This window comes from Babjeviella inositovora, assembly GCF_001661335.1.
Source record: "Babjeviella inositovora NRRL Y-12698 unplaced genomic scaffold BABINscaffold_1, whole genome shotgun sequence".
NCBI lineage: Eukaryota > Fungi > Ascomycota > Pichiomycetes > Serinales > Babjeviella > Babjeviella inositovora.
In genome coordinates this window covers 1,873,477-1,895,667 of record NW_017566838.1, presented here as the reverse complement: position 1 = coordinate 1,895,667, position 22,191 = coordinate 1,873,477, and the positions used below count along the sequence as shown (strand labels likewise).

Here is a 22,191-nt window from a genome sequence, read left to right as displayed (position 1 = left end):
AACTAGGTCTGGGGAGAAATTAAAGAAAGATGGTAGATTTGATCGGGGCAGTTAAAAAAAAAATGCAGGTCCGAGCCAAGTGGAGTGATGTGAGTCAGGCCGGAGCCGGCATACAATTGAAAAACGGTTCTGAGCACTGCAGGCCGGACTGAGGCAATAAAAGGGTACGCTAGAATAGTTTTTGAAGAATAATTACGGAATACATCTGAGAGTTCGTCAAAGAGGGAACCTATTGAGACGATTAGAAGGGTACTGGATAGATTCTACGCGGAGTTTTAAAGTGGTGAGAGTGTCGGGCGTCATCGCTTATGTAGGTACTATAGCTACATACACAGCGGGACGATGGCCGATTGTAGATATGGAATTACGAGCTATCTCTGGAGAATATATGTATACATTGCTAGCTGGTTTTAAATTCAAGTTCAATGATAAGTTTCTGAAACTACGTCAATTCTGTGTTTATATTACTGTACATGTTTGGCTAGGGATGAGCAGGTTCCGCTTTAGATCTCACTAGATAGGATTCATGACCCTCTCATCCATCCAGTCTTCCCACTTGAATGTCTCCCCGTTCAAGGCCGAGCCGCCTAAAAAGTCCATGTTACCGTCCAACTGGTCAAACGTGAAGCTCCCCGCGGCTGCTAAGTGGAAGCCAGTGATGCCAGTGGCATCGTCGTCTTCGATCGCACTCTTGGTTTCGTTTTCGGCGATGGTGTTGACGTTCTGAGCAGCTAATTTCAACAAGTTGTTAATTTCGGCTTCAAGAGTGGTTTTGAGCTTGAGCACGGACTGAGAGTTGAACAAATCGGTCTTGTTAACAGCAAAGAGATAGTTGACGCCGCCGAACTTGCTTTCAGTGATCTGCAAGCACGGAATGAGGTAGTTGGCGCACAATTGCTCAAGTTCAGCCTTGGACCAGGTGGAGTCAATCACAACCACGACACCCTTAATAGTCGGTAAAAGGGTCTTTCTCAAACTAGCTAGCAACAAGTTTTTCTGGGAGACGTGGCCCGGGTAGTCAATGACATTAAAGACCTGTTTTTTCATGCCCGAAGTACCGGCAATCGGGAACGGAACTTTGTAGGTCTGGGGTTCCGTGGTCATCACAGTTTGGAACTTGGTGGGCTGCTGGTCTTTCAACGCGGTAGCATCCTCCTCCGACTGGCTGTCCAAATTCACAGCGGCGAGCGAATGTTCCACCAATCTCTGGGTGAGCGTGGTTTTCCCACCGTTGTTCGGACCGAGGACCAAAAAGTTTGGCTTGCCTGCCTTGGTGGTTAAGGATTTAAGCGAAAAGGTTTGGGAAAGGTACACTAACGCCGTAGCGATAATACCCAACACCAATGTGAAGATAACGATGCTAGATAATTCCATTGTGGGGGGGTTGGAGTAAAAATCCAAAAGAGCTTTAAAGGGTGTGACGCTGATTTTTATCCTCCTCCACAGTGAGTTATTAAGCCTGCATATAAAACTTTCCACCGAAACGGTCTGTAAGTTTATGGTCATATTCACATATCTAGATGAATTAGTAGCGGTGCGTACATCTACATGGAGGGAACAAGGCTCCATTCTGGCAGAGGACGTATACGTGCGTTCGGCTTGTGATACAGACAGATATTAGGTACATTGAATGATATACATCGTCGGATATTTATAAGTAGAGAAAGAAAGAAACCATTAAGAGAAACCTTGCAAAAGTTAAAGCAACTATAACACAATTTAACAGAAATGGGAGACAACCAGCAGCCTGGAATAAACCGGCGTCATAAAACCAACGCTCCCATTCAGCTCATCATTTTTTTCTGGATTAATGAATTTACTTTCTTCTGAAAGAAGAACCTTCAGTCAACTTAGCCTTACCACCGGTTGGCTGACACAAGACAGTAGTACAAGAGTCACAGGTGACGGCGGTCTGGGCGTGAGAGAAGACAGTGGTGATGTTCAAACAGCCTGGACACTTAACATCCATGAAGTAAGATCTTGGGGATTGGACCAAGGTCTTCAACTTGTGCTTCTTGTCTTCAGAGACCTGAGTTGGGTGCAACTAGAGATATGTTAGTATAGGGACTCGGAATCGTGGGGCCACGAGAATGACACATTCTAAAGCGTATGAAACTGAACCGTTAGGGCTTGCTTTCTCGGCTCTAGAATCTGTCGCATTCCAACCCGCTCGGGGTTGAAAATTTCGGCAGAGGTTCTCCTAGGAGGAACGTGTACTTACTAAATCTTGAACTAAAACCTATAAATGGGTTAGTAAGCTGTATCAAAAGGGGCGGGTGTTGAGCATAAATGTGTTGTATGAATAGCTGTTAAGAGTATAGCGTGAAATCCCCTTTGGACGAGTCCCGGAAGAGCCAAGATTCCAAGGCATGGTTTGGATCAGTATAATCGTTCCAATCCAGAAGAACATGTCGGATTCTCTTAGAATCCATAACCACGCTGGTAGGGCTTATGTATCCCGTGGTATCCTTCAGTTCATTGCATAAGGTCTCTCTTACATCCTCTTCGTGGGCTCTGCGATGTAAGGCAATCACTGGGCGTGGCAAGGTTGCTTGGCCTTTCGATGGGCCTCTTGGACTTTAAACTTGGGACTCTGCCCGTCATTCAACAACACATTTCAACGGTGAACTCGCCTTGGTTCGCCGGTAACCCATTCTATGATATTGACATACCATTTTGTCTAATTAATGTGTGTGTGATAAATCCAAAAGGAGAAGGGAAAGTTTCAAAACTCCTATATAGCGCGAAAAATTCTCTTCACTAATATTAGAGATTCCGAGTATGCAGCGCCCTCACACGCACACTGTGGCCGCCTCTCACTGAGGCCTCTCACATGGTTCCTCATGGTTACCCTGCCGGTGACACCCGCCATACCGTGGAAACGAAAGTGGCGATCGCACACCCGAGGTGTGCGGTGCACGACCCACTACCCCTACACCGCTTCTCTCTAATGGTCGTGTGGTGCACACCGTTTGTCAGGCGACCGCGAAAACTGGAAAAAAAATCTTGCCTGTGGAGGACACACCGGATGTATATTATTTACGCGGCGGTCTAAGACTTACACAGAAGAGTGCGCCTAGCTTACAGCATCTCAGACATACTCTATGCGTGACTGCTTTTTCCTCCTCTCTAACCTCCTCCATTCGGCGATCTCGCCGCATGTCTAATCTGGAATATTACCCAAAGGGGCAAGCGCTATCGATTACCGACGGTGCGTTATCCGATAATCAAGGTGTAAGGTTCTAGTTTGCTGGAGCAGAATTTTGAAACATTAGCTTTACCATATTGATCAAGTCCAAGTGACGGTACTACCTCCATCCACAGATAGGGCCAGTGCTATAGGGTCAAGTTTATATGGTGTATCCCCTTGTGCTCGCGTGTGGGGAGATAAAGTTTTAAGGCTCATCGCAAAGTTAGTTTTACTTCGGTATCGGATGTCTGGCACTTCAAACGAGTAGACTAAGGACATGAGCGTCAGACGAGTGGGGTAAAAAAAAAAAAAAAGCAATTAGGTGCTGAAATAAACGTAAATTAATAAGTAGAGATAAAAAAAATATTGAAAACGAGAACTAATAAAACAATGACGCGTTGGTGGAAAGAAGGCAATGATGCAGCAGAGATGTACAAGGAAACGGAACTAGGTGGGAGTAACGTGGAGTGGGCCGGGAGGAGATTGCTACGGTAAACGATTCCATAAAGGCATCCCACCGGTCGGCACGATTTCAAAGTTTCCAAAGCGTAGAATCGAGACCGGAAAGATCATAAGAGATTCGCTGGAGACTGTAGCATTGAGACCTGGCCAAGGGTTGGTGTATCTAGGGCTAGCGCAGCCATACCAGAGTCATCGCATTCGCCCTTTGCGCTGTGTGAGGGATAGTCGTGGATCTGAGATAAAAAGGTGTATTCCGTATTTACTATTAAAATTGATAAAGTGTCATCACACAGGCTCTCCGTTTCATTCGTCATGCTTCAGGGTGGGATTCTTATTTGGCGCCAGTCTTCTTCTTGGCTTGCTGTCTTGGAGGGGTGACCGGTCTGCTGCTACCCATGTTACCGTAGTTATACTTTGGCTTCTTCTCAGCTGGCTTCAAAATTTGGAAGGAGCACAACAAGCTTTCGTCAACGGACATCATAGCGCCGGCGTTGTCAAACTCACCGCAGTAGTTTGGGGCAGAGAACAAAGTGACCAACTGTCTCTTGGAGAAAAATTCGTAACCATCTTCAACAACTTGGTGGGCTCTACAGATCAAGTCCATATCGTGCTTTTGCAAGAATCGGGACACGACATCTGGGCCGAATGTGAAGGAAACACCTCTGTCGTTCTCGGACCAGCCAGTGATATCCTTATCAGGATCGGACCACAACAAGTCACACAACAAGCCAACGTCTGGGATGTCGGTCGGTCTCATGACCCTTCTGATCTGTTCCATGGAGTTCAAGTCTGGGGAGAGACCACCGTGCATGGTGAAGATCTTTTCGTCAATGATGGCAGCAATCGGCAAGCAGTTGAAACAGTCAGTGAAGGTCTTCCATAACTTGATGTTGTACCTTCTTTTACACTCGTCGTAGAACCCGTAGATTCTGTTGATGGAGGCACACTCGTGGTTTCCTCTCAAGATGAAGAAGTTCTCTGGGTATTTGATCTTGTAGGCCAACAACAAACAGATGGTTTCCAAGGATTGCTTACCTCTGTCGACGTAGTCACCAAGGAACAAGTAGTTGGCCTCTGGGGGGAAGCCACCGTATTCGAAAAGTCGCAACAAATCGTAGTATTGGCCGTGGATGTCACCACAGATCTTGATAGGAGCTTCTAGTTCCAACAAGATCGGTTGCTGAATGAATATTTCTCTTGCCTTTGTGCATAAGTATCTGATTTCATATTCCTGCAACGTGACCTGCTTGCCAGGTCTGGAGCCTCTGACTTCTAACAATCTGTCGACGATGGAGTCGATGTCGGCTTCTTGTGGCTCGGACATTGCTGGACTGGTCAATCGGTTAATGGATGGGGGGAAAGAAGTATACTAGAATGGGCAATTCTTAGGATAGCTTGCTTGGATATATACGGCACAGGTGCAAGAAAGTGAGACGGGAACTTTAAATGCAGAGAACGGGGGTATATATCAAAGGGACTTGATTGATGGGCTTCTTAGTGAAAAGAAGGTGGTCAATGAGTGGGGTGAAGTATGCGTAACCGAGGGCGTGTTCTTATTTGCTTTTTGAAGTGGTTCGATTAGGCAAAAAAGAAAAAGGGGGCAGCGGCGGCTGATGGACAGGTGAGGGAAAAAGACAGGAGTGTAACTGTAAAGGGGAGACTCTTGAAGGGGGGCGAGTCTTTCACAGTTGAATAGTTTTACTAAAACAAAAAAAAAGACGATTTAATATTTAGATAGATAGCTTCTTTAGGTCTTACAAATCAGTATATACTAGTGTCAAGGAAGAGGTTGACCTGGGTGTGTGTGCTGACGAAAGGTGTTAGAGAGTAAAAGGAACCAAAGGGTGGTAACAGGAGGGAAAAAATGCAAACAGGAGGCGAAGGGCGGGTAGAAATATGCGATTTCGAAATGGGGATATCGAAAAATCAACGTGGCGACAAGAGGATATTGCCGCCGGGTCCGAAAAGCCACCTAAGAAAAAGAAACGTTTCAGCATCCCGGGTGTAGCAACCCACCCGGGATGCGTCTGACGACCATTTGAATATTCCTCCTTTAGGAAGGTTGTTTACTTGGATGAGCTAGAAGAATAGCCAGCGCGTATATTTCAAACCAAATGCGGAAAAAAGAAGCATGTAGACCTCCAAAGGGGCAGTCTAGATCCATACGGTCGAGCGCCCGGGGCAACTCATGCGGCGCGTCGAGGCAGTGCTGAGGAGCTTCGGTGCAGGTTAGAGCCTGACATCATGGGCATTACAGGTTTATTCACGCAGCATCCGATGGGCCTTTCCCCACATTTAATTCCTACCAGTGGATTGATTTCGAATGGAAGTGGTAGTATCGGGAAATAGTCGACGGCAAGACCAACCATATTGGGGCTAATGCAAGTATTTTAATTGGTTAGAAAATACCTATAGGCCTAAGTAGGGTTATTGATGATGCCGGGAAATTACCGGTACGCGATATAACTTTACTTATGGTGTGTGTACACAACATTTATAGTATATGATTGTTGTAGTGTCGATATTGGAATATACTATGTTATATTTATTGATCAATAGTCCAATATTTAAATTTATTTATGTCATATTGCGAGTAAAGAATGAATAATTAATATTCATCTCTGCTATTATATTATCCTCAATACTTTAGTCCATGTATATTTACCCCGGAGAATTTATATTCTTGAATAATATACACACGATATATATATCGTTCTATTAAAATATATTCTTGATTCAATGAAATGCTTCGTTTCCTGAAATACAATACATATAGACAAGAATGTAAATATGCATACAAACAATCTTCAATTCACTGTCACGTTTTGGTTTACGCAAATGAAGAATGAACGAGAGACAAGGCGCTTATTTGAATTTCTGTAGATGCTTAAGCTGAGGATCCTGCATTTATCTTTGAAGGCCATTATGCAGGGAAATTCGATTCGATAAACATGAACGCAAAGCTGAAGGCTACGCCGGTTCTACGTACAAACGAGCTTGCATTCCTTGATAACACTAAACTATCTCAAACCATCTATAAACAATACCGTTAAACGCGCACCACTCATTCCCAAACAGTGACTCTTAGTCTTTGCAATGTCTCAGCCACAACAAACCCTTCCGTTCCCCAATTCCTATCAGTTGAAGCAAGTGGCAGCAGCCGATGCAAAGTCTTGCTTTATCTGCTATAAATTCACACCAGTGGTGCTAATCACCACCGCCGGCGGAACCCCGGACTTTTTCTATGCCTGCAAGACTCACTTATCCGACACCAACTTCGCCACTATTATACACAACGAGGCCCATACAAAGAACTTGAAGCAAGTAGAATATCTTCAGGGAGAAATCACCAAAGTCAAAGGATGGATTGCAGAAGAAGAGGACTCAAAAAAAGGGTCGTTGAAAGACTATGCGTGGAGCAAACTAACCTGGAGCTCGAAACCCCTGGAAGAAAAACCCGCCAGCTCTCCAGAGAGCAAGGACGCTAAAATCCTAAAGTTCCGGCAGAACTTGGGTGTTCTTGAAGCAGAGTTGAAAGAATTGAACGACAAAACGTTGCCAGCGTCACAGAAGAAGAACACCTACCTGCTAGTGGCCCATATTTATAGAGCCAGACTCCAGCAGCGCCTGAAAAAGCTTGAGACCAAGAAGCACTACCAGTCGCTTCACCAGGAGGGGTTCTTCCCAAGCGCCCCAAGCAACAAGCCTGTGTAATCGTTACATTCAAAAAACGATAGCTGCAGCCCTGCATGATGGCGTAAATACCATTCAATATGTGGGTTGAAATTACTCCGACTTGGCTCAATTACACGAGTGGGGTGAGAATCGTGTAACGGCCGAGACCCTGCGCTTTATAACATGTAGGTGTCAATTACCACGCATCAGTGTCGTATAATGAAATTGCCAAGTTAAAAAAACCTCTGGCTAGAGCCGGAAATGGAACTGAACCTTTGTCAAGAGCTTTTGTATCCCCAGGTGGCTGCAGCATCTCCGCAGTGTATGGTGGACTGCAGGCATCTTGCCAACCTTACAACAATAATCACCGTTAAAAGGTTTAGTTGCGTTACCAGTATAGGCTATTTGTTAGAAAACACCGAAATTATTAAAACTGGAATGCAGTACGGGCACCATTGGCTTAATAACAGCCATTACTGGCCTCAGCACCGGACAAGGTGACTAGATCTGACTTTCGAACCAGAGCGAACGATACATTGCTCTAAGCTATCGAAAAGAATTGACTACAAGTAAAATTGAAATATTCAAGAAAATACACCACCTGGCTAAATTTAAATGCAATATATCAACACCGAGAACCTCACGGTGGTACGGGACAAATGTATTATCCGAGCGTGTAACTATCATCCCCTCCATATGTCGTACAGGGCCTAAAAATAGCCACGCGTTGCTTACATAAGCATGAACAACTCCACCGTGTTCAATCGAACTTGACGCGTGTTGATCTCGGCGTCTATTTCACAACTCGCAAAACGCGACTCCACAATCATAGCTGTAACTCACCACACACCATGAAGTACAGTATCGTTTCGTTTGTGCTCTGCGTCTTCACGTTCCTCCACCTCACAGTCGCGCACAATGTGTTGTTGTCGCCATATAGGAAGTCCTGTTTCTTTGAAAAGTTGAAGAAGAACGACGAATTGGCGGTCTCTTTCCAGGTTGGGAGTAGAAACGCACAGGAAGCCGAACAGCTCACCGCTGATTTCTGGGTACGTATCTTCGGAGTCATTGAGTTTAAGCTCGAACCATTGGCGTTGAGCCCAGCGATTGAGCGCTACTGACATGCACAGGTTATTTCTCCACAGGGCCAGATCGTCAAGACCTTGGAAAATGTTGCCCACGGCGACATCTCCGTCAGAGCCGTTGTGGACGGTAGATATCAGTACTGCTTTTCTAACGAAAAGTCGAGCGAGGCGCAAAAGGATATCTCCTTCAACGTCCACGGGGTTGTGTATGTCGATGTAAACGATCCAGAGGGCGACGCGTTGGACTACGCCATTAGAAGATTGTCTCAGTTGACTGTCGATGTCAAGAATGAGCAGAGTTATTTGGTTGTCAGAGAGAGAACTCACAGAAACACCGCCGAGTCCACCAACTCCAGAGTCAAGTGGTGGTCCATCTTCCAGTTAGTCATTGTCGCCGCCAACTCCGTGTTCCAGATCTTTTTCTTGAGAAGATTCTTCGAGGTCAAGTCGGGAGTGTAGTTTATAGGAATAAACGTTACAGAATGTGACTGGCTGTAGAATCCATCGTGCAGCTTACATCTAAGGCTCTGTAACAGAGCTGGCCAACGGTTGAGATTGTGCCGGCAAGTTAGAGACTTTGCGGATATGGATCTAACTGGGAGTACGACTAGTGTCGAGCTTGTTACATTCCCAAGTTTTGCTGACAGACGTGTTTCGTAGGCTAGCCTAATTTGTTTGTGTGCATTGTCTGGAATGTATTTTAAATTTCTCGGAGAGCAATGTAGGTGCTTGTTAGTGTTGAATTAAATCATTGGGAGTGAGGGGATTTAAGGACCGTTAATAATGTGCACAAAATTGAAGCTTAGTCTTTCACAGAAATTCATTCAATGAGGTTTTAGAAGAATCCTATTTCTGATTTAACCTTTATATTTTAATAGTCGTTGAAATGCGTCTACCCTCCACAGCCGTATTGAACATGTTTTCGACGTATATTAATGAAAGCCAGTATATATTAGCACAATACCAGGTTAAGCCAACTTTCCGCGCTTTGCCTTCCCACTATGACTAATGGCAAACCAAGTTTCATTTTGTTGACACTCTCTCACAACATCCCACACTTACATAAAAAGCTCAGACTTGCCAGTTTTATATTAGGTTATAAGGTTCCTTTCTACATAGTCTACCACTAATTACATGCTATTTTCAAGTACATCAGGTACTCTATGTTATTCGGTACTCCATAAAATTGAAAACTCCCCAGAGCTCTGCTTGACAATCCCACACTTTAAATGCATACCAAACCTCCTCAAAGTGGAAATTAAAAAGTTTGATAAAAAGGATAATAACAATAATCAACAAATGCAAAACAATTTCATATATGTTTAGAATAAAGGGTTATATCCATTCACCGATAGCCTTCGCTCCTCCTTGTAGGCCGTGCGGCGCAGCTAATTTCTTGCTCTATCTGACGCATAGCATTTTGCCCGCTTTTTAACCTTTTTCAAAGCCTTTCTTCTATCCCATGCCAACTATTTAGATAACCCACCACCTCAATCATTTCCGATACAACCATAATGAGTCTATTCCTCCCCAATCCGTGCTTACTAGGCATTCTCGTGGCGGTCTCAACCCACAGCGGGCCGCTGCTTGTGTATCACTACCCGCCGAAACCAAAGGCCCACAACTACAAGGCGACGCCGGTGTCGCAGCAGCTCTCACAGGAACTCCTTCAAAACGAATATTTTGACGACTTTTCGTCGTCCAGCTCTGGTGACGAGGGCAGGAACGATGAGAGCGACGCCTCATCCACCACCTGCTCGATGACCACTGACTCCGTCGGCTTCCGCAATCTCCCAGAAGGAAATTACGTGTCAGGAAAGGCCCTTTTAGAGCTCATAGAAGAGAAAGAACGCCGCCGTAGCCGCAAAGCGGCCAAACGCAGTGCCCTCCAAGCCAAACTCGCCAAAACAACATCCCACGACGCAGAGAGCATCCACAAGGAAGCAGAACAGGAAGTGGATGACAAAAAAGTGTTTGGGTTCGACGTGGACTTTCTCAGCGAATTGGTGCATCCCCCGCACCTGATCTGCAATAACCGGTTTGATCTTTCCGTGGACGACATGACGTTTGTGGGTTTACCGATCCATGTGAATGACGACGGGACGTGGCGCCGGACTGGGAACGCGTCGCGGCGCTCAAAGTCCAAGAAATCGTCATCCAAGGTCAGCGGCGTATACTCGGCTCATAGCGATAACCCAGCCGAACCGGAGGCCTCCGAAGACGAAACCTTGGAGATGCCCACACTCACCAAACCAGAACCCCGAGACGACTGTCCTATGCATATGTTCCACATCGTGTTTGTGATGAATCCACCGATTGTGGAGTACAACCAGCGCATCGACGAGATGTTCCACTACGTGATTTCGCGGTTATCTTTGATTCTCCGTTACGAACAGGCCAAGTCGAATTACGTGTGGAACGAGTTGCTCGCGATCTCCAAGGTCAAGGAGGAGAGTGGAGATATGGATCCACACGAGTTAAGCGATCGGATTATAGCACACTCTTCGCTCGCGCGTGCCGTAAGCTCGTGCTACAACTCCATTTCCAATTCCAACATCGCCAACCTCGAAATCAACGGAAAGCTCCGCTCGTTCCAGATTCCTATCAAGACTGAATTCTCCACCTTGCTCCCCTCCACTGTTCCGGTACTTCCTGGCTCGTACCTTTCCTCTATCAACCCCTTCACAGCCGATACCGAGACCGAAAGCACTGCTGATGGTTACGACGACATGGTGCATCTCGCATTGCTCCTCTTGGACGACCCGGAGACGATCATCAGCGACATCCAGGCGGAAAAGGAGAGCGTGTTGGCAAACTTTATCCGCACCATTAGGGCCACCGAAAGCTTGAACCGGCTCGCCGCAGCGAGCGGGATGGACATACAGCAGATCCAGTCGTTTGCCTCACATTTGATCTACTGGCGCCGTGCGCGCATGATCCCGCCGATTCAGGCCCGAAACGTGTACATAGTATCGCCGATGGCGCCGATTTCGAGTTTAAAACACGACATGTCGTTGTTTAAACAGCAGTTCCAGGCGCTTCCGTCCTTGTCGCGCTTTTTGTCGCTTCTTTCATCCAGTAAGCCACGCCAGTATTCGTCATTTATTCCGAGTCACGACCACCGCGACATGTACTTGGGCGCTATCGCGTGGTTGATCCGTCACGGCTATGTGACCCAGCTTCACACGTACGTGTGGGTCAAAATCTCCAGCCAGATCAAGATGGAGGTGGACGAGGAGTTGGAGAACGAAGCTATGAAGAACCACACCCGACAGCCCCAAAAGACAAACCCAAAGGCTTCCACGGACAACTCTTCCAAAGTGGTTTCGACGGATAATTCTTCCAAGAAGGAAGAGCAGCCAATTAAGGTTGCCCGCGCGGACAGCAATACCACCGCCAGGCTCATCATAGAAGATGAGGGGGATACCATCTTGTTGGATCCCGAGAGAGCGTCGGCGATCGAGCGCAGATGGGTTGCGAAGTGTCTCGAGGGGAAACTGCCCGAGATCGTGACCTTGTTTTACCGGTTGCTCAAGTACTTTAACGGGAAGCATCCGTTGGAAATACTTTTGGTGCGCGAAGGTTTGTCACGGCAGGAGTTGCGGCGGCTTCTTGCCGCCACCGAGGAGTATATCATTTCTGTCAAGCATTGGTAGGCATAGTCGGAGCATCACCGATAATGGGATGAATATATGCGGTGGACAAAATTGAAAAGCGCTTGGAACTTGCTGTAGATCCCAATCCATTACCTTTTAATGTGTGTAGACTTTGTAGAGCACTGCTTGTACTGGGCGATTAACCTCCTACGGACCATCCCGGAATGACTTCAATCTCAGCCTAAGTGATGCCAAGATTATATGGTGTCCGAAACCGCCAATATCTTAGGGTGGTTAAACATCTTTGGACTTGAGATTGATACTAGCTCGACCCTACCCGATTTGACACTCAGGTTTAGTATATCATCACGCCATAACATAAAATGCTAGTAATCGCCAATCACTGATAAGAATCCAACCGAACTACACTCTGCGATATTGAGAACGTTGGCCAAGGGAGCAAATAATAAGGGTTTTATAAAAACCCTCCTTCGAATGCTAGCTCGGCTATGTACTTGTTACCAGGAAATCCACAGATTCACCATAAAGCCGTCAAGACAACGATGCAAGGCGCCTCGTACCCGAGGATATTCATGGATACATTCTAGCTGAATTCTTACACTGACTCGCCGAGACTAACCGAGTTTCTTCATTTTCGTCGACAAAAGCATTGAAACGTCATCTAAATTCTTTAAATACCATCCCTGCTCTGACCTGCCGCCGTTTCCTACGGGTTTTCGCGGATATCTGTCTACACTGCTCCTCTCCCTTCGCGGAATCTGCCCGGCCTAGCCGCAGACTCCGGCATCGTGGCCTGAAAAATCTACGCGCTTAATTGTAGTTTATCCGAAACCTCAACCGCAACAAACCACTAGACATTGGCCATCCATACCCATACATCAAGCCGATACCTATCGTCCCCACTATTTTTACACAATCATGCCCCCTAAGTTTGAGGCGAAACACGGCAAGTTGCGGGTTACGCATGCGCTCTACGTCGTGTGTCTCCTCAGCCTCGGGCTCCTCCAGGCGATTGGCATCGGCTTCTTCGCGAAGGGATTCCTACTCTCGCGGCAGGTACTAGACTTTAATGCAACGTGTGCGCATGACGCGTGCCTCGCGCCAGCCTTCTCGCGTGCGGTGGTGCTTGTGGTGGACGCATTGCGCTTTGACTTTGCGATCCCCGTCGCGGGCTCACGCGAGCCCTATCACAACAACCTCCGTTTCCTCCACGAGCTTGCCCAGGACCTGCCTGAACACGCATTGCTCCTCAAGTTTCTCGCGGACCCACCCACAACCACACTCCAGCGCCTTAAGGGCCTCACCACCGGCTCGTTACCAACGTTTGTCGATGCAGGTCTGAACTTTGACGGCGATGTTATCGATGAGGACAATTGGATCGCGCAGCTCTGGCGCCGCGGGAGCCGTGTCGCGTTCATGGGCGACGACACGTGGGATGCACTCTTTCGCCCGTACCTTGCGGCGAACATGAGCTTTCCGTACCCCTCGCTTGACGTCAGGGACTTGGACACGGTTGACAACGGGGTTATTGAGCACTTGTTTCCGCTTCTCGCCCAGCCACAGCACTGGGACGTGCTCGTCGGGCATTTCCTCGGCGTTGACCACGTCGGCCACCGCTTCGGGCCAAAACACAGCTCCATGCGGGTGAAACAGCTTCAGATGGACGAGATATTGAGACAGGTTGTAGATGAGCTCGACGACGACACCCTTTTGGTTGTTTTGGGTGACCACGGCATGACGCGCACCGGCGATCACGGCGGTGACTCACCGGAAGAGCTCGAGGCGGCAGTTTTTTTCCACGCAAAGAGGCCGTTTATTCATAGAAAGCTGCCAGAAAACTACGATATAGCCTTCCAGGGGCGAAACCACAGGGCGGTGAACCAGATCGACCTCGTCCCGACGCTTTCGCTCTTGCTCGGGTTGCCCATTCCGTTTAACAATCTCGGGGCGCCCATCGACGAGTTGTTTCGCCCGGAGCAGCTCCCCGTGGCGCACTATATGACGGCCCGCCAGATTAACGAGTACAGGGCAGTCACGGACATTCTTCAAGGAGATGACGTTATCAACGGGATGTATAGGGGACTTGAGAAGATGTGGTCAAACATCGTAGGAGAAACTGAAGATGTCGCCGCTGGCCTCGCGGCTGACCCTGCCGCTAGCCTCGCCTTTGTTGAGGCTGCTTCGGTCTACCACCACACCTCCCTCGAACGCTGCCGCGACCTCTGGGCGCGCTTTGATGCCAAACTAATCCTCATGGGTATTACCCTCATCGCCCTCTCCCTCATCATCCTCACCATCTACGCCCGTCTCATCCCTTCGGTCGTGATTTCGCAAATGTCCGGCGAATTCGTCACCTCGATGCTCGCCGTCCTTCCCCTTGGCTTGGTCGTGCTCGGTGCGATCCACGCGATCATCAAGCCGGAGAACCTCTCCTGGGCGTGGTCGCTCTCTCTCGGCGTGGCCACTGCTATCGTGCTCGGCTTTTTCGCACCGATTTTCGATCGTTACTCGCTCCTCTGGCTTCTCGCGCAGGCGCGCGACCTCCGTGACTGGTGGTCGCTCTTTGGTGCGCTCTGCATCGTGCTCCATGTGCTTGTGTTTGCGCTGAATTCTTTCACGATCTGGGAGGACAAAATTATCACCTTTTTGCTCTCCACTTTCGGCTTTCTATGCCTTGTCGAGGCCGTCAAACTCACAAACAAGACCGCGCGCGTTATTGCAGTGTACCATGCGCTCGTGTTTCTTGCACTTACGCGCGCAGCGGCCCTCATTACCCTTTGCCGTGAGGAGCAAGGCGAGATGTGCACCCCTACCTTCGGGCTCTCGTGGTGGGCGGTCGCGCTGCTCTACGTGGTGGCAATTGCATTGCCATTGTCTGTCCGCGGCTTTATGAAGCTCACATCTTCGTACCAATCTGCGGCGCCGTTCTGGATCGGCCGTGGCCTCACCGCAGTGCTCCTCCTCAACGCATTCTACTGGACGATGGACTTTTTTGAGTCAGGCGAGCACTTTTCTGCGAGATTTTCCATTGATGAGGCCGTCCTCGAGCTGGCAATGCTCACTGTTGCGCGCATTGTCATGGGCGTGGGCTTGGGTGCCGCCAACTTTGGATGGGCACGTGGTCCGTTGTGCATCCAGTTAGAATTTGCGCGTGACCGCCGCGCGACGATTCTCGGCTACGGCAACGTCTACGGCGCAAGCTACTTACTCTTTGCGCTCAACGTTGCGAGCGTTGTGATGCTTGTTTCTAAGCCATTGGGTGCTGTTTCCATATTCATCCTCATCAACCAGCTCCTCACGCTCCTCGAGCTCTTTGACGTCTTGAGCCTCCGCAAGTCGCTCGCGGCACCGGTGGTGTTTGGCCTCCTCGCGACTGCGCATTTCTTCAGCACTGGACACCAAGCAACGCTCTCATCTATCCAATGGGAGGTTGGCTCCATGACCACCCGCGAGATCACCATGCCGTTCACTCACCTCAACATCTTCCTCAACTCATTCGGGTCGTACGTGGTGGTGTGCGTGTTCCTTCCGTTGATTGTGTTATGGAAGATTCCGCCCAGCCCCAAGCCGATCTCATTGGTGGCAAAGGCGGCGGAGTGTTGTGCGACGTTTGCAATGTACCAAACAGCGGTCACGTTGAGCACGTTGGTGTTTGCGGCTGTGTTTCGCCGTCACTTGATGGTCTGGAAGATTTTTGCACCGAGGTTTATGATGGGGGGGATAGTGTTGGTGTCGACGACGGTGATGATTGTGGTGGTATTTGGGTTTGGAGTCGGGAGAGTTGTCAAGCAGATGAATAAGATCTTTGGGAAGTAGTGGGAGAAAGATTAAGGGATTGTGAATAAGATCTTTGGGAAGTAACGGGAGAAAGATTAAGGGATTGTGTTTGTTTCAATCAAACGGAAGCTCTCCTGTTTATACTTTTGCCATTCTAAAGACCCGCTGATTGGGATTTCTCCTTGCCACCTCTGCGGAAAATTCATTGCTTGACCTGTGTTTGGAGTACTCATTTCAGTCTAGACATTACATTCCCACCGGTTGAACTCGGTTGTGCCTCGATGGAATGTGTTGGATTGAATTCTGCCCTTAAGAAATATCTTGTACAATTAAGATTTCAATCACTACCTTGCATATGAAGAATGTGGGTTTTCATTTCACAATTGTCACTTGATGGAATGTATTTGTTGTCGCTCTTGACGAAGGCTGATGGCCTGATCACGTCCTGGCGTGGAATTAACAAAGGCTTTCTATTTTGATGCGCTCCTGAGCGTTGGATTGACTCTAATCTAGATGTTGCAACCGTCCCTGGAGTTGTTTTCGCTTCCAACGGCATACTTTGATTGCTTTGAACTGTCCTCTCGTCACAAACCTTATATTTTCTTTGAATCAACCATCTCTGGCATTTATTTTGCCTTTACCCTGCATTCCCAACTTTCTTCTGCTTCACTGGTTTTACTTGCGACCATCATACACCTATTTAAGTTCTATACAACGTTATACATATTCCGCGGGAGTAAGTGGGTCACCCACTAAACAGGCAAGAATATGCTGATATCATGACTCGTAGAGGTAAACATCCGCCAAGACCCATGTGTGAACAGCACCGAGATCCCGGTGCATCGCCCGATACTAATAGACGTATTCTGGTCTACCTCAAGTGGATGTATATATTCAAACGAATAAACCAGAAGTTAGATCAATCTCCTGCCGATCGGAGTAGGAAAAAAACCATAGTAAGCAGAAGAGGTTAGATTGGACTGGATCCAAATATCGATGGTGATCTGATGTGGACCAAATACCAGGACTATCGTCACGAAGTGAATAGATAAAGTGAAGCTTTGAAACCGAAGAATCAAGAGGTTTTTTGAAATTAACAGTTCGTAACCATTGGAATTTCCAAAACCTAGCCTAAAGTAGCCTACTAAAATGAGAGGCTGAGGCTATTTACCGGTTAGAACTTAGCCTGGGGTATACCGCATAGTACATCGACCCCATACAGCTCTCTCTGCCTATCCTGTGATTTATCTGACATACATTAGCGAATATTCTGAGATTCATTCGTATATTACACTCCAGATCCTTTGCCAACCTATTCCTTCAACACCGCTATAACTCACTGTATTATACACTACTCCATGCTGTGGTTGATCTGACTTAAGAAATCGTCGTCCAACGTCGACTGTAACCCGCCAAACGTATCCTCCATCATCATGTCGACATTCCCAAACATATCACTGCCCGCATTGATGTGCGAGTTGACGTCCGAGCCATAGACCGGCGCGATGTGGTCGTTAGAGAAGGTGTCGAGAAGCGTAGGCGCGCTGGGAAGCAGCATAGGGACGTACCCTGGCGGTGCCAGTGCGGAGTTTGGATTAAGATGCGACAAGTTGCGGTGTTGTACGCCTGACGTTACACGTCTGCCGAAGTTTTGCTGATACAGCGCGCACATCGCTTCTGTCTCGCGCTGCGCTTCCACGACTCCTTGTGCCTGAGACTTTAGCGTCTCTGCACACTCTCGCTGGTAGCGGAACTCGTCATTGAAGAGCTGTGGGGTCTGTTCCGCCTGCAAAGTCGTGTTTTCCGCTTCCAACTCTGCAAGCTTCTGCCGCATCCGCTGGATGTCGCCGAACCACACGTCGTCTTCTGGCGTCACCGCTGCATCCTTGGGGGTGATTGCCGGAAACGCCGCAGGCGGAATGATGTTTGCAAGCGGAATTTGTCTCTCCAACACCATCTCAAGCAACTCCTGGTTGCGGATGAACCGTGCCGTTGCGATGTTGCGGAACTGCATCACGTCTGCTTCGTCGTGGATGTTCATCGTTTCGTCCGCCCGGGATTCCGGCTCCGCCACCTTGGAGCGGACTCTCTGTCGTTTGGAGTTCATCATGAGGGCGTGTGAATGTAGCTGGTAGACGGGAGAGGCGTGTTTGGCTTATCTTGAAGGACTGACGTTTGGTTTATCACAGGCTCAGGTTTACGGTAGGGGGACGACTAGTGAAAAACCAAAGGAACCGATTTTTATGGGGATATAGTGGTTGGCACTGTGGTGTTTTACCTTTTATTATAGAAGCTTGGGACTTTTATTGGAACATTTGGAGGAGAATTTTGCGGATATTTGGTTAAGATGAAAATATTTCGAGTCCCAGTAAGTGGTTCTTTCCGGAGAAGCTTCTACCTTTTACATACACCCGCTGGGCTTTTGATAGCCAGTTGGGAAACAAAGTTAGAGATTAGGTAAATCAAGGGTTTAGATCCTCTAGGCAGTCTGGGGATAAATCGGCATTTGTATTGACGATAACCAGGCCACTGGGGAGGGCCAATGCATGACGTACATTATAGAGGATCCCGGTTGTAAAATAATGCGTCATACCCGGATAGTTTCCATAATCGTTCCAAAGCCATCTTGGGTCATGCGGGTGAGTTATTTCTTCCCGACGTTTCAATCCTCTACCTTTTTAGCCCTCCCGAAACTCTAAGCCCCTTTGACTGATTTGCCGCTGCCCTGAAATAGTGCCAAAATCATTTCCTCAGATTCCCTTCTTTCGAGAAGTGAGCCTCTCTGACTTTTATGAAAAGGCTCTGGATACTGGTATCCGAGATGGCGAAAATTCAGTGCCGGTGGCTGTGGAAGGGTTTGATGCGAAGCTGTCTGCTTTCTCTGATACCGAGAGTGGACAGGGCCATGATAAAGCTCCTCGTAACTTGCTGGTACCAGCGTGGAAATCAATCTTGGTAGTGGTTGCCTTACAGCTTCTTTTCATCTCTTGTTTGGCGGAATCAATGTATTTCCTCGCAAGTGACGTATTGAAGAAATGCTGCGCATATAGTTCCTGGGCCTGTTACTGGGTTAAACTGGCCCCGTTCGTTCTTTATTGGTGCATGATAATACTTGGTGAACAAAACCCATCTTCAGTCGCGTTTATAGTTCTCAATATCGTCTTTCTAGTCGTAGGGCTAGTACTAAGGCATGATGCAATCTTGATTACTCTAGATTATTTGTTGACAAGCAATTCTATGTCGCCGGAGTAGTACGAGTTGATAAAGTATTTGAGTCTCGGGGTAATATGAATTAACAGTGGCTCGGTTGGACGTGTCAGTTTGAGAGCTAAACGTACAATTTTATTGTATATTGGATACGTTGTTTGGACCCGAAAGTAGAGGTAGCGTCTGGTATTTATGCTTTAAGCTGCACCAATGTGGTATGCCCCACATCTTTTGGAATCGAAATTGCCTCCAGTTGGGTATTTCTTTTCGAGTTAGTTTTATCGATTTATTCCTCATGTTTAGTCAAATCTAATAGGAATGTTAAGAACGTTAATGTTGTGGTAGCATAGTAAGAGAGCACTTTCTAGGTGTCATTGAGCTCGAAAATGAGACCCGCTCCTATAGAGCACCTTATAGTTACTATTGAAAAACTCAATCTTTTGACCACAGTTTGTATTTATCACCCAGAACAAATTAAATAAATCATTACGACCTGCCTCTTTATTTAACTGTATTCATGCTATCATTGTCAGCTCGACACCGGTTAACCTTCGAAGGAATACACAAGTTGTGCCTGCGTCAGATACTAGTTTCTCACGGTCGTTATCCTGCACCTAACCGAAACCCAGTCGATCCTTGTTGTAATATTCATATGGATAGCAACATACATTTCTCATAAACCGAGTGAGTCATTTCATCCTAAAGTTCCCACCATTTTTTTTTCCAGATCTCCCAAAACTCTAGATCCCCACAAATTTAGTCTCTAAATTCACTCTGAAATACTGTCAAAACTTTCTCACAATGAGCTCCTCTGGCTCTTATAAAAAGGCTTCATATACTACCGCCCGCGGCGATGAAGATTCGAAGCTGGCACTTTTGGAAGATTTTGACAAAGAAAAGCTACCCTCTCTTTGATTCTGAGAGTGGTCAGGACCATGATGATCCTCCTGAGTCGCAGAAGTCGATATTGCAATATGATACTGCCATAATAATTCTGGCGACGATTTTTGCAGGAATTTTATATATCTTTGCAAGTGACAATGTGAGGGAATATTGTGCACATGATACCAAGATTCTGTTATGCCCTATGTGGGCCTCGATCGCTATTTTAAAGTGTATGGAACTACTTTATCAACGATACCCTTCTTTGATCTCTCTCAAAGTCAGACATTGTTTTTCGGATCCTACTATGGGTACTGGCTGTCCTCTACGTATTTTCCATGATTTCTTGGATGGTGAACTTTTTCGATCGCATCTATACCGATATGAGCAATTCGGGCTAACAAGGTATTAAGGTTTCGAGGCAATATGAACTGACTGCACTCTTAATTACTGATGGCTCGGTTTGCCATGCAATTTTAGAAGCTATACAAGTATTTATATTATATTCTGGATATGTATTTTAGACCGTGACAGGGAAACCGGCGGCAGGAATGTATGCGTTATGAATCTTCACTAAAGAGGCAAGACTTCACACATCTAGAATCGAGACTATTTCTAGTAATAATTGTGCATGTTATTTCGGGAATTTTGATTTAGCCGAGCTATTTCTCGCGATTAACCGAATCTAATAAGAAATCTGGATCTGTTATCGCCATTGGAGAGACATGAAGAACCATTTTACAGGCTATACTACGTTCAGAGACAAGGTTCCACTCAGAGGTTCCACTTTACAGTTACTAAAGGCAACATGTCTGTTTAGCTAACTCCTGTTTTCATCATTCAAAGTGGACTCGGGAAGCGCCAAGAGCAAACTCGCCTGATCAGTCGGATTACTATGATTACAGTCCGAGGTCCACGGTACTGATGGGCGAGAAACCTCGGTTTCACCAGTCTAATATCTATCTATTATTGTCTAAGAATGGGCCAGGTTGATTAGCCTCAACCCCAGGGAGTAATCACAAGAGCCTTTATCCTTTCAATAAAGGAGTTCTTTGATAATGGAATGTTTTGCACTATTAAATTGACTGAAAACAATTCTGAGAGCCCCAAATAGACACCTTAATTAGGATTATTAACGAACAAATCTTTGGTAGAAGATTGATCACAGATTAGGCAGTCGTTTAATACGAAACAAATTCCAAATTTAGCGATTCGATATGCAGGGATACGCTATCATACTAAGAAAAGCTTAGCTAAGGCGTCATGTGAGGCAGTTACCCTGCGCGCCTATCTGCAATCCCTGACGATCCCCTAATGTCAGATAATGTGTTATATTCTGAGCTAGAATCATTTCAACACGCATTTCTCATAAACCAAGTGAGCCATTTCTTCTTGAAGTTTCTATTTTTTTCTTTTCTAGATTTCCCAAAGTTCTATACCCCCTCAAATTTAGTTCCTAAATTCATATTGAAACACTGTCAAAACTACTTCCTCACAATGAGTTTATCTGGCTTATGAAAAGGCTCCATATACAGCCAGCCGCAGTGATGAAGATTTGGAGCAGGCGCTTTTGGAAGATTTTGAAGACAACAAGCGCTCCTCTCTCTCTGATTCTGAGAGTGGTCAGAACCATGATAATCCTCCTGAGTCTATGAGATCAATATTGCTATACGCTGTCACCAGCTATCTTCTGGCAGCTGTTTTAGCAGGATTTTTGTATTTCTTTGCAAGTGACAACGTGGAGGAATACTGCGCACACACACCCTTGCTCATGGCGTGCCCTATGTGGGCCGCGATTATTATTTTGTGTTGTATGGGATTGCTTAGTCAATGGTGCCCTTTTATCACTCTCAAAGTCAAGAATATTGTGTTTCAGGTTGTACACTGGATACTGTGTGTCATCTCCGTGTTTGTATATATTTCTATGGTCACAGTCCTGTTAAAAGCTCCTACGCCCGAGGAGTAATACCGGCTGACAAGATGTTAGAGTCTCGAGGCAGTATGAATTGACTGAGCGCTTAATTGCTGATGGCTCGGCTTGTTGTGCAATTTAGGAGTATACTCAAGTATTTATATTGTATTTTGGATATCTGTTTTAGACCTCGACAGGAATATATGCGTTACTAAGCATCACCAAAGTGGCAAGACTTCACTCCCCCGGCATCGAGATTACTTCCAGTCCTAGTGTGCTTAGGATACAGACAGATTATGAGTTTCGTTTCATGTGATCAGTGACAACTTATTTCTTGTGTTTAACCATATCTGGTAGAAAACTTGAATAAGTTTACATTGTAGT

The 22,191-nt window shown here is 46.7% G+C and overlaps 8 protein-coding genes across 8 annotated transcripts; 4 read left to right on the top strand and 4 right to left on the bottom strand.

Annotated features, from left to right (window-relative positions):
* Positions 1-203: 203 nt before the first annotated feature.
* Positions 204-1,476, bottom strand: BABINDRAFT_159467 (Signal recognition particle receptor subunit beta). Its single transcript, XM_019127674.1, has one exon. The coding sequence runs from the start codon at positions 1,372-1,374 to the stop codon at positions 514-516; it is 861 nt and encodes a 286-aa protein (XP_018988316.1). The 5' UTR covers positions 1,375-1,476; the 3' UTR covers positions 204-513.
* A 129-nt stretch (positions 1,477-1,605) lies between these two features.
* RPS27 (40S ribosomal protein eS27) lies at positions 1,606-2,239 on the bottom strand (the record flags this gene model as incomplete). Its single annotated transcript, XM_019127673.1, has 2 exons — positions 1,606-2,044; positions 2,222-2,239. Coding segments are annotated over 2 exons (246 nt in total), but the record flags the coding sequence as incomplete, so codon positions are not given.
* Positions 2,240-3,983: 1,744 nt separating this feature from the next.
* On the bottom strand, positions 3,984-4,976 carry GLC7 (type 1 serine/threonine-protein phosphatase catalytic subunit; the record flags this gene model as incomplete). Its single annotated transcript, XM_019131471.1, has 1 exon — positions 3,984-4,976. One exon carries the CDS (start codon positions 4,974-4,976, stop codon positions 3,984-3,986), a length of 993 nt encoding a protein of 330 aa, XP_018988314.1.
* Positions 4,977-6,748: 1,772 nt separating this feature from the next.
* On the top strand, positions 6,749-7,366 carry BABINDRAFT_5863 (uncharacterized protein; the record flags this gene model as incomplete). The annotated part of the gene is made up of 1 exon (XM_019132311.1): positions 6,749-7,366. The coding sequence occupies one exon, from the start codon at positions 6,749-6,751 to the stop codon at positions 7,364-7,366; it is 618 nt and encodes a 205-aa protein (XP_018988313.1).
* Positions 7,367-8,178: 812 nt separating this feature from the next.
* EMP24 (Emp24p) lies at positions 8,179-9,125 on the top strand (the record flags this gene model as incomplete). The annotated part of the gene is made up of 2 exons (XM_019130948.1): positions 8,179-8,376; positions 8,458-9,125. The coding sequence occupies 2 exons, from the start codon at positions 8,179-8,181 to the stop codon at positions 8,869-8,871; spliced, it is 612 nt and encodes a 203-aa protein (XP_018988312.1). The 3' UTR covers positions 8,872-9,125.
* A 747-nt stretch (positions 9,126-9,872) lies between these two features.
* On the top strand, positions 9,873-12,172 carry BABINDRAFT_159463 (uncharacterized protein). The gene has a single exon (XM_019127672.1). The coding sequence runs from the start codon at positions 9,927-9,929 to the stop codon at positions 12,066-12,068; it is 2,142 nt and encodes a 713-aa protein (XP_018988311.1). The 5' UTR covers positions 9,873-9,926; the 3' UTR covers positions 12,069-12,172.
* A 775-nt stretch (positions 12,173-12,947) lies between these two features.
* Positions 12,948-15,845, top strand: GPI13 (mannose-ethanolamine phosphotransferase; the record flags this gene model as incomplete). The annotated part of the gene is made up of 1 exon (XM_019131542.1): positions 12,948-15,845. One exon carries the CDS (start codon positions 12,948-12,950, stop codon positions 15,843-15,845), a length of 2,898 nt encoding a protein of 965 aa, XP_018988310.1.
* A 1,285-nt stretch (positions 15,846-17,130) lies between these two features.
* On the bottom strand, positions 17,131-18,293 carry BABINDRAFT_159460 (uncharacterized protein). Its single transcript, XM_019127671.1, has one exon. The coding sequence runs from the start codon at positions 17,911-17,913 to the stop codon at positions 17,158-17,160; it is 756 nt and encodes a 251-aa protein (XP_018988309.1). The 5' UTR covers positions 17,914-18,293; the 3' UTR covers positions 17,131-17,157.
* Between the last annotated feature and the right edge of the window lie 3,898 nt (positions 18,294-22,191).

What these genes read in the sequence shown, in the direction of transcription:
- BABINDRAFT_159467 (XM_019127674.1), bottom strand. Translation starts at nt 1,374, where the DNA reads ATGGAATTATCTAGCATCGTTATCTTCACATTGGTGTTGGGTATTATC.
- BABINDRAFT_159463 (XM_019127672.1), top strand. Translation starts at nt 9,927, where the DNA reads ATGAGTCTATTCCTCCCCAATCCGTGCTTACTAGGCATTCTCGTGGCG.
- BABINDRAFT_159460 (XM_019127671.1), bottom strand. Translation starts at nt 17,913, where the DNA reads ATGAACTCCAAACGACAGAGAGTCCGCTCCAAGGTGGCGGAGCCGGAA.